At 42.1% G+C, this 11,790-nt stretch overlaps 1 protein-coding gene across 3 annotated transcripts in view; it reads left to right on the forward strand.

The window, feature by feature from the left end:
- Window positions 1-11,468, forward strand: part of LOC117270869 (steroid hormone receptor ERR2-like) — a 215,311-nt gene extending 203,843 nt beyond the window's left edge. For all 3 annotated transcript variants that reach the window (XM_078173784.1, XM_033648813.2, XM_033648811.2), the window contains one exon: window positions 3,933-11,468. In XM_078173784.1, coding sequence (XP_078029910.1) covers window positions 3,933-4,177 — 245 coding nt within the window. In that variant the 3' untranslated portion in view covers window positions 4,178-11,468. The remainder of the gene's footprint in view (window positions 1-3,932) is intronic.
- Window positions 11,469-11,790: the final 322 nt, after the last annotated feature.

Genomic DNA, 11,790 nt, shown 5'->3' on the forward strand with positions numbered 1-11,790 from the left:
AGTTGGCATGTAATTAAAGCAAACAAAGAAATAAACCAAAAAAATGTCAAGTGATCGTCTGTATCTGGTGAGCCGATCACTTCCACGCTGAAGGCAACCTGATAAGAGGGGACATAAAGGTCAGGAGCACGGTTGTTTAATTCAACGCTGCCTATGTGTGTGAGAGTGTGTGCGCATCTATATTTTAATTTGTGCGCCCATACGTGTGTGTGTGTGTGTGTGTGTGTGTGTGTGACTGTCACATTGCGCTCTCATTCTCTCCATCTCCATAACAGTGGCTGCCAGCGCACCACAGCCGAGGGAGATATATTTAGCATTTCATTAGGAAAACAGGGGCTGTCAATAAAATGCGTTAAGTGGAGTGGAATGAGCGTTGGGGAGCGACGGGCCTCGTTTGTTCCAATGTGAAGATGCTGCGCCCGTATCGACAGTTTGCTTTTCATGAGGCCGGGCCTGTCCCCCACTAATCAATGCCTTTTAGGAGTCTTTTCTCCTGCCTGACTGAAAAATGAAAAATGCTGAGCCCAGAGCTTTAGTCTTCTGATGACAAACTCTCCATGGGAGAAAGAGGGGAGGATAAATGGGAGGGGAGAGCTGGAGGGAAGTGGAGGAGGGGGGGCGTTGATGGAAAGACAGGGATGTAAAGGTAAGGGAGAAGTGTGAGAGAGGAAGGCAGGGGTTGAGAGGGAGGCTCAGGGAGGGCGAAAGGGCAGCTTCGGCTCGTTTGAACACAGTCTCGGAGAGCTTCGGCTCCAGGGGTCCTGTGGGTGTGACAGCTGTGGAAATTCATGGCCATTGATTTTGTAATTAGCGGAGTATCGACGGGATTGACGCCAGGCTGCTGACGGATTACATGGAAATTGTTTCTTCAAAGTTAGTTTTGCATTCCGCCCCTAACCTCCTTCAACACACACACACACCATTTAAAAAAAAAAAAAAAAAAACGCCCTCCCTGTGCATTTACACACACTGACACACATTTGAAAACATATTCTCTCTCTCCCTCTCCCCTCTTCTCTCCGCTTCACACACACACACACATATGCTCGCGCAGCCAAACGAGGATCAGATCAGTATTAACATGAAGGTTTCAAATGAAGAGAGCTGGAACACATGTGCGATCCACATAGCCTAGTTAATTTCCCAAGATAGAAACGCAATTTACACAGAAGGCGACTGGTAAAAGAGACTTAATCAGTCAGTTAGGAACATAATTAGCCTTGTACTTTCCTTTTTTCTGCCTCATTTACATGTTTATACATGGCCTTACTTCACTCCACAACTTTCATGACACATAGCAGAGCTGATCTAATTCACTCACACACTTCAATCAGCAGCCACGTTTGGTTCAGCCTCAGTAATGTAGCGTGTTTACGGTGAGACGAGCGGTTCCTATTCTGTTAGATATACCAAAGATGAATTGTTTCGATTCAATTATAATACTGAATTGAATTCGCATTTTGTCGCGCACAATTGTATCTATCAGTTAATGAATTGTGGATATGATGCATACACAGATTAGACCCGACACTGTGAGTCTGTGCGGTGAAATTGGCTGAAAGCAAACCACTGCTTGTCCATTAAAACGCTCTCTGTCAGCTTGTCCTTTGGAGGACAAGCCTGTTTTTTTTCCCCCTGACTTGTAGACTTATACATAGAGAGCAGTTTTTAATAAGTCTCAACTGGTTTTATTTTAGAGCCTATACATAAGGGGGCCAACTGCTCTTTCTTATGGAAATGAAGGCCATCTGCCGCCATCATTCAGCTGAACGATATCCTAGTAATGCAGCCATCTGAATTCATTAGCAGGGGGGATGTATGTGGTCCATGATACCAAAAGAAATGAATCTTTTTCCTGTCCCACCGTATATTTATATGGACCTACAGTACCTTCTCCCGCTCTCTCCCTAGAGTCCTGGCCACGCATAGGCATTTATTTAAGGAGCGTCATTAACTACTACCAAGAGAAAACCGCTCTCCAAAATTGCATGTTTGCAAAGACAGGCTGCAGAATTTAAAGCCGATGCTGCTGCGAAACGCCAAGGCCCGATCACATTTCTTTTTTTTTAACCCTACTTCTCTCTTTCAAGTGCCCCTTTACCCCTCACAATAGAGTTACAAGTCTTCTTAACTGGACCCAATGCAAGAGAGTAAATGAGCAAATATCAGATTGTTTCAGTTTTTCCCAGTGAAGATGCGTCAGCAAACAGGCTTAGCAACATTTTTCTTGCTTGAAAATCCACTCAACCTGGCTCTATTTTTGCAACGCTTCGCACACCTTTGACCTATTTTAGAGCAACAGCAAACCATTCCTTAGGCTTCGACGCTTGCTACATGGCCCTCAGCTTCAGATACCAATGCACAGAGGTACCCTTTAGTATGAGATGCACCAGGCAGCAGTATTTTTTGACACTCCGAGCAACTGCCACAGTATAAACGGCAGGAAAGGCCACATAGGCTGGGTCTGAGGGGAAGTGGATAGTCAAGCAAACTCTGGACTTTCACCCACTAGACCACTGTTTGTTTACTTTGTCAAACCAAAAGTCAGTCATGTCATTTTAATAACCACATAGTGTGCTAGTATGTGTAGCATACTACGCTAGTATGTCTTATGGCATTGGGGTGGCTGTGACTCAAAGGTAAAGAAGGCCATCCACCAATCAGCAGATCAGCGGTTTGTTCCCCCTCTACCCTGCATAGTAAAGTTCCTTGGGCAAGATACTGAACCCAGATTGTACCCGATGGCTGTTCTATGGTGTGTGAGTGCGTGTGAATGGAGTAACAGGTGGTACCTTGTATGGTAGCCTTGGCCACCTGTGTGTGAACATGTGTGTGAATTGGTGAACGTGACATGTAGTGGAAAAGTGCTTTGAGTGGTCGGGAGACTAGTGCAGTCCCTCTACGTATGTGATGTTACATTACGTTATAAACAAACATCCTTATTTTAAGCCAAAATATGTTTCTTCAAAGCCTAACAACTCAACGTCAGAGACCGACACACAGGCTCCTTTAATGGCATTATGAGATGCACCGGGCAAGTCAGTTTTTAGAGGCAGTGAGCTTTACCCCAAGTCGTCAAATATTGTCGCTTTGTTAGTGGACATCAGTGTCGCACACAGATCCAGAAAGGCATCCTTTGCGGTGGTATGATAAGCACTGGCAACTACAGTAATAAGAAGAGCGGCAAAGTTCATATGGAGATGGCGAGATGGGAGGTGGATGGGTCAAAGAAACTCCGGGCTTTCACCTGGGAGCCTGCTGTTCTCTTCCTGTGTAAATTTTAAGCCAAACCATTGTGTTTTTTCTAAATCATGTGCACTTGTTGCCTAAACCTAAGGACATCAACCTAAAAATGAAGTGTTTTACCAACATAGTAAGCTTATTTTGAAAAGACACAATGCATGTAACAAGCACTGAATCGACACTCTGTCCCTGAGCGTCCAAAACTGACGCTTGAGGGGCACCTAGCACATCATAGTTTGACATAACCAAGCGTCAGTATTTGACGAGTTCGAAGTGAGAATGTGTTGGCAAAAACAATATTAGTTAGCCAGCTAGTTAGCTACCGAGACATCAGTATCAACTACAATGATACGATGGTTATCGTAATTTTTAATCACATTTGTGAGTTTCTTTTGTTGCTTGTGCAGCCATCTTGCTGATTATTTCTCATAACACTCGGTTTGGAGCTTACCTCCTTCGTTTGGAAGGCCATGTACCCCTGACACTTCTCTCTGCTGCACTATCCCAACAAGAATTAGGACACGGGGATAGAGCTCAAGTTACTGTTGCAAATGTCATACTGCAGATCAATAGAAAGTGTTTGCTTTTCATTTAATATGTTTTTCATTTAATATGTAGCCTTACAATATGAATAATAAAAATCTTTCCTTCCTTCCTTCCATCCCTCCCCACCTCCCTTCTTGCTCCAGACTCCATGCACATAGAGAGTATCGAGGCCGTCCAAAGGCTCCAGGATTCTCTCCACGAGGCCCTGCAGGACTTTGAGGGCTCCCAGCATCCCGAGGACCCTCGACGGGCAGGCAAGCTGCTAATGACCCTGCCTCTGCTCCGTCAGACCGCCACCAAGGCCGTTCAGCACTTCTACAGCATCAAAATGCAGGGCAAAGTGCCCATGCACAAACTATTCCTGGAGATGCTGGAGGCCAAGGCTTGACACCTGGGCCAGATGTTTGACAGACAGCTGCATCACCCAATGGGAGGCCCGTAAAAAATAAAGGTGGTGTGCCAACAGACAGTGAAAAGGATGAAGCTTGGACTACTGAGTCATTTTAACACTTTTAAATGGTAATAAACATAAAAGAAAAAAAGGGACTTGAAATGGTTTTAAAAAGGGTGAATATCAACCTGATTGACACGGGATCACGATGATGTATATAAAGATGTTGTGTACAGAAATCAGGCAACCGAGGTCTTGTTATAACCAGAGGCCCATTGCTCTATATCACCTGAAGCTTCTGTGAATTTGTTTCTTATCTTATTTTCATCTCAAAATGGAAGTGTGTTAATATAAATGTCCTAAAGAACCGTACGGCTACGTAGCCACACTATGTGTTTCTTTCTTTCATATTTTCCAATCTCAGTTGTTAAAGCAATAGTCTCTAACTGGTCTACATATAATATGTGTACTGTATATTGTGTGAAATTGCACTGGGCGGGGGGGGGGAGAATTGTTAGACATATTCTTATATTCGTCATCAAAGAAAGCGGCGCCCGCCACGGGTCTGTAAGATTCTCGATTTCCTCGTAATATATTTACCTCGTAGTAGCTTCATTGACTCAGCGGTTTTAGTCAACTTGGTGCTCACAGAAGGACAATGGTTGGCTGGTGATCATAGTTCACAAAGAGTTTGCACTAAGCATCTATGAATAACGTGGCAATAATGGGTGTCATGCTAGCACGCTCTGTCTGGTAGCTTCTAATGTCAGTCAGTCAGTCAGTGGTTTTTGCATGTAGACACTAAACTCCCTCCTCACTCCTCACTTCTCTCTAAATATTGGCAACTAAACAAACTGTGAAAATACACATGATAAGCTACATCCTGTGCTGAGAACTTTAAACTGTGCAGCTTGTTAAAAAAAAGTTTATCTAATTTAATTACAGGTAAAATAACAGCAACATCTATGCAATGTAATGCAATCTAAATCACTCTGTAATGCAGCCTGACAGCCCTGCAATAAGTACGACCTTTGTGAAGTTTATAAGTTTCTGTCACTGAGGTGCTGATCCGACTCTCTGGTCATTATTGAGTCTATAGTTTGTCATGGTGCCGCATTAGATTGCATTATATTGTGTAGGTTTTGCTTTTTCTCATATTCACCTCCCTTTGTTGGGGTTGCCCAAGCTCACAACAAGTGTCACTATATTGGTAGTTTTAGCTCCACAGCTCATCAGTTAGTCCTTTGGTTGCTTTTCGTCAAAGTCATGTGAAACCAAAGTCTGCATGCTAGCCTTACACAGTTTTTACGATGCTGTAATTTGTTCTCAGTGTTGACTGCAAGTTGAATATGGTGGCTCTGAGAGAGAAAAAATTAGATAAAGCTAGATAAAATTAGAGACCATTTTGGGGTAGAATCACTCCGGCTGCAAATGTGGGCCAGGGACGTAAAATCAGGGGGCCAGTCATCCCTTACTTACTTTTTACACCCCCTACTTCAGGTGCCGTTACTCAGACTACCCCTTGTCTGCAAACTTAGCCTTCATTGTGATCCAAACACACACCTGTAAAGTTTCATGACTGCATCTTTCCACGGTTGTTACGATATTGTAGTGACAAAATCTGTCCACAGACAGACATATTAACACCTCAGACCTCATATCACCTGTTTGGTCATTTCCACTACAGTTGGTTTCACAAGATCACGTTTTGCCATGATGACTCACACACGGACTCACAAACTGAAAACAATACCAAGACGTCTTTGTGGCGGGTAAATGTTTTATATTCTGATTTCCAGATAACGAGGGCCTTGTGTCTTCATGAATGGCTCTGGTAATTTTAGGCACAATTTCTCCCATTTTATGACAGTTGCCAAATTTATATGTATCAACGAGGCCAAAACTCGTACAGACAGACAGATCATTTCTCCCTTTTATTATTGTGACCTATCTGAGCTTCAGCGTGGCAAGTTCAAATAAAAATGTCACTTTGTGAGTGAGGGTTTTGAGTCCCTTTGTCTCCTCCATCCTTAAAATCTAAGATGGCAGCCGATTTAGATGTAACACTATGACAGATTACTAAAGGTTTAACCCCAATCAGCACATTGAACATTTCTGCAAACCACAGATTGGTTACATTTGGCTAATATGATTGAGTTTAGACACAAAAACAATATGGTTATGGCTAGGGAAAGATCGTGTTTTGGCCATGTTTGGTGGCAAAAAAGCCAGGATGTTCGGTGGCTCAAATGCTGCTGGGACACACTGTGATATGCTGCTGAAAACAAACACATTTGGTGCCACAAAGACTGGTGGAGATGCTGCGAAGGGTAGCTAAAAGACAACCATCCACCATTCCCTCCACCTCCCGGTCACAAAGTCAGCTCATATACTACATCACATGAAAAATGTTAATATATGTATAAAACATGCCGATGTAATGTATTTGTGGTTTGCAGGAACATAAAATTTTCTTCTACCAATTGGGTTGTGCAACAATATAATGATACTTGTTTCTAAGAGCTTTATGAACAAAATTTACACCCTTGCACCAAGTTTCATGAAAAATCAAGTCAATAGTTTTTCTGTAATCCTGCTGACAAACGGACAAACAAACAAAACAAACCTTCTTGGCAGAGCCTCGGAGGTGTTAATGACAGAATATATCAGACTCAGATTACAGCTCACTGATGTCCACTGATTTTATTGCTCATCTTTAATGAAGGTGCTCATCATTCAGACTGGTGCTGTATGTTCATTTCTGCAAACACTGACAAACTAAGTTAATAAATCTGTGTACTCCAGAAGTGATAGTAGACTTTTATAGGCTAATATTTGTCAGTTATAAACCAGTTGCCAAATTATTCAAAGAAAACAATCAGAATAATGTGATACAGCTGTAAACATGTTATCATAAGATCAAGATAATACAATAATAAGCTGCTTGTAGGCTTTTAGTGAGACACATATTGTCCCTTATAAACACTTTAAAGTGTTTTAAAGTGCCATTAGCTTGTGCCCAAACAAGAAGAAAACACGAAGCCAGGCGACCAGTAACTACAGACATAGGCCACTTCCTACTCTTGAAATGATCCCCACAGGAACAGATGCGATTGATTCACTGTAATGTAATGCATAGATAATTATAACCCAATACAGCAGAGAATACAATTCCCATGATGCTCTTTTCCAAATGTGTAGCCAGCTAATCCGTCCCCAATTTAAATGAGGGATGTGTCACAGCTGTACAGTAGCAAACCAAAGCATAGTGTCTTCAGATAATGACAAACTGATAAAACTGCATTTTGAGCCAGACACTGAACATGGATGTTACTTAGACTGTTATTAATGGTTGTAGCTTCATTCTGCTCATCGTCCAGCTGTGCATCGTTAATTTTGAGCATCCTCTAAGCCTACGATGGTGGTAACAGCTAAACAAGATGAAAACCTTTTGTCGTCTTTGTTCAGTTGATATATGTTTTTATTAAACATCTTTGTCGATATGAGACGCTGTGGAAGGTCTCAGCCTCACTAAGAGATTTAACTACCATTAAAATGTGGTGTTTTCTATTACCGTGGTTTAAAGGAACAGTGTGTAAGATTTAGGGGGATTTAGTGGCATCTAGTGGTAAGGATTGCAAAATGTGACCAGCTGAAACTACTCCCGGTTAGAATTCTTCAGTGGTCATTGTTCAGGACGTTTTTACTGGAAGCTGAATTATCCACAGAGGTTTCTCCCTCTTACAAACAAACACACCCGCTGATTTAAACTTGTAAAAATACTAAATAAAGCAGTTTCACATTGCAAATCAGTGTTTTGCCAATACTGTTTGGCATGTCAGGGATGAGCCGTCAGCCCAGCACCTGCTTATGTGCACTTACCTTTTTTCTCCAGTAACTTAAGATCCAGACGTTTCAGAGGTTTTAACCATGAGCCGAGTTATTGGCAGAGGTCTGTTCCTCTCCAAAGCAAATGAACCAAGTCATTTAAACCGGTAAAAACACTGAATGAAGCAGTTTCACGCTGAAATCAATCCAGTCTGTTCTCACTCCCAACTCGTCAAATACCGCGGCACTGTTGACTGATGTCTTTCTCCCTGATTTTGTGTTTAGATGGGCGGATACAATTTCAGAGTTTAAAAAAACTCCCTACGTTGCAGAACCAATAGTAAGTCCGCAGGGCGGTCCTTCGGTGGCTCGCTGAACTCTTGTGCTCTTAAACATAGTCCGACTGTAGCCTCGCGTCACCAGGCTCTTGGTTTCTATTCACTCTGAATTTTGTCTGGATTCCGGTTCCGGTCTAGAGAGCGGATGCCGAATTCACCAAATTCACCAAAGTAAAAGTGTTCACCAACGTAAAACTTTAAATTCTGGCGCACCATGGATTTGGGGTGATGAGGGGTGTAAGAAAATCGATTAACTTAATGGCTTGGGGCTTTTCTTGTAAATTATGTTCTTTAAATTAAAGTTTCACCGTATTTTTATTAGCTTGGTGCTTTTATTTTGACAGAAAGGCGCATCCATCAAATTCCGGATCCTGTCTCACTCGCCCTGGTTCCGGTTCCTTACCAAAACGGCCACTAATGGCCCCAGACTAGTCCGACTGTGTTAAAAGTTTTAAACAAAGTCGCTGTATAGGCTTCATTTCCACAATCTTGTGGACTGAGCACACGTCTGATAAAACGGAGTTAAATCTCTCGGCATCCATTTTCAAGCTCTCTGTGTGTTTGTTTCCTTGCAGACAAAAAAAGAGGGAGCGCACATTTCCGGGAGGGCGTGTCCTTTTCAAAAATGCAAGAGGCGTTGCTTTGTTGCCGGCTGTTTTCTCCGGTGTGTTAAGCACACTTTAGAAAGGAGTGTCCCCAGACTATCAGGAGGCGGAGATCTCTGATTGTCTGGTGGCGAGACTAGATAAGCACTGTCAAGCAACTACTGTAATATAAAGAGCAACATTGTCTGTATAGGGACAGATGGGTAAAACAAACTCCGGACTTTCACCCAGGAGCCTGCTGTTCTGTTACCCCGTGAATTTTGAGATATTGTTCTAAACCTAGCCATGTACTTTTGTTGACTAAATCTAAGAAAATCAACCTAAAAATGAGGCATTTTACCAACATTCAAGCTTCTTTTGAAAAGAAATAATGCATGTAACACGGAGAGATTGACACACTGTCCGTTAACATCCAAAACAGATGCAGGAGGGCACCTTGCTTGTCATCTTTTGACGTGTATGTCCACTAACAAAGCAGCAGTATTTGGGGCGCCTTCTAGCTCACTAGGTAGAGCATGTGCCCCATATAGACTGAGGCCTGAGCAGTAACCCGGGTTTTATGCAAACCTGTGGCCCTTTGCTGCGCATTTCCCCTGTTTCCTGTCACTCTCCAGCTGTTCTTTGATAAAGGCAAAAAGCCCTAAAAAAATTATTATTATTTTTTTTTTTTTTTTTTTTTTAAACGGTGGTATTTTACAAGTTCAGGATAAGAACATGTTGGAAACATCAGTGTTTTTCTGACACTCTCATCGCGGAGAGGCTCCAAACTGTGGTAGCTTACCAAAAATAGAAAAATGCACATGGCCCTATCAAGAGCCAGTGTTTAGTTTGTCCATTCTGGGCTACTGTAGAAACATGGTAGTACAACATGGTGGATGCCGTGAACGAGGACCTGCTCCCTATGTAGATATAAACAGCTCATTGTAAGGAAACAAAACCACAGTGATTTTTATTTTGAGGTGATTACACACTAAAGAAACATACTTATTGTTATATGCCATTTCTGCCACTATGTCCCCATAAATCCTGGACACACTGGACCTTTAAGGAGATTGTTGAAGAACACGTTCTGGCCCAAACATGCAAACTGACCTTCCTGTCTCTGCACTTGGAAGACTGATGGCAGATAATTGTTTCCCAACTTTCCCTTCTTCCCAAATTAATATAAGAAAATAAAAGAAAAATGCTTAATTTATTTCCAGAGTTCTAAAACGGTTCGACTACATCCAATTAATTCTAATTGTCTCCTAAGCTGAAATTCTCAATAGAAATGGAGCAATTAAATTTCTGCTTTGGCTCTACCTTGGGGACGAGAGACGTTTTATTTCGGTTGACAGCGGGGAGGGTTTGTCTAAATCTTTACAAAGGCGATTTCACGGGTGTCTGTAATAGTTTCATAACAAGAGCGATCACTGGGCTATGCAAGGCGAATGTGGCCACCTCTGTTCCTTGTGTTGTGGAGCTTCAGACTGACATTTAGTTGTGCTTTTTGTTTACACCGTGGACAAACTGTACAGTGCTGTACGCTGCAAATGTATCGTGCATATTCACCATGCTATACTGTAGCTGCTGTGCATTGATAGAGCTCTGAGCGTTTGTTTAATTTAATGAATTTCTCATGATGTATCAGCAACACACATTTAGGGCCCACCTGAGTAGCTGTATGATATAAACCACGGTATTGAGTCATGTGTTATATTTGGTCTGAGGTGGGATATCTTTTTCTTTCCTGTGTCTTTGTGTCTCTCGCTGCTGAAACACACTCTGTGTTATCATCGATTTTGGTTATCAGCACAGCAGGACGTATAGCGAGTGAAGTCGTCTAGACCCTATACCTCAATTCATATTTTGAAAATTACACTGGGTTTGGAAACGGGCCATGGGTCCCTCCTGGGAATCAGTGGCACAGAAATAAAGTGACATCACTGACTGGGTATTAAAAAAAATGTAGATGAACCTGCTGCAATTGGGGAGCACATTCCTCGGAGGAGAAAGCTGCTTATTCGCTGTTCCATTTGCGGACTTATCTTATCTCCATGCACTCTGAGATGACGAGATTTACATAAAACATGGAGGAACCTCCCTGGCCGTTCTGGTCCGCGGTGTATAAAGGACCCTGCTAGGTGTATGTACCGTAGACATGTGATTACCCAAGAGGTTTACTCCCCTCAAAAGCAATATGTTAGCAATTGTGATATATGAATCAAGTTAAAAGGGAGCTTTGGTTCATTTTAATTATAAACTTACCCCATGCTTGGAAAAGGACAGGGTAACTATGCACACACGGTCCTGGGGAGACAGAGGGGGGAATAAAATGTGAACATGTTGGGATGAAGAAGCAAAAAGCCAACCACAGCTGGGTTTCACTGGACAGTATTGTGTGGCATTTTTCTTGTGTTTTGTTTGTTGTGTTCATGCCTAATGTACCCATGTGTAAATATATGCTTTTTTTGGAGTGAGTCAGATCTAACAGTGCACTGAATGTACAGTGACAATAAAATCACATGGTTTATGTAATCACTGCAAATGATTTCTTTAAATATCTTCAAGCCATCAAACACAGACAGAAATCAAACTTCAGAAACATCACGTTTAATGACAAGGTTAAATTAAAGGGTAACTTTGGTATTTTTCAACCTGGACCCTATTTTCCCATGTTTTTGTGTGTAAGTGACTAATGGGAACAACTATCTTTTAATTTGTTCCAGAGGGCAGCTGCTAAACAGGCTGCAATGTAACCACTCAGGGCATTTGTGCACCTTCAATTTACGTCCACTAAAAGTGCTTGTTTTTGCCACTGACAGGCTCAGATTGTTATTCTAAGTGTCTGAGATAATTT

Source organism: Epinephelus lanceolatus, chromosome 13, assembly GCF_041903045.1.
Source record: "Epinephelus lanceolatus isolate andai-2023 chromosome 13, ASM4190304v1, whole genome shotgun sequence".
Lineage (NCBI taxonomy): Eukaryota > Metazoa > Chordata > Actinopteri > Perciformes > Serranidae > Epinephelus > Epinephelus lanceolatus.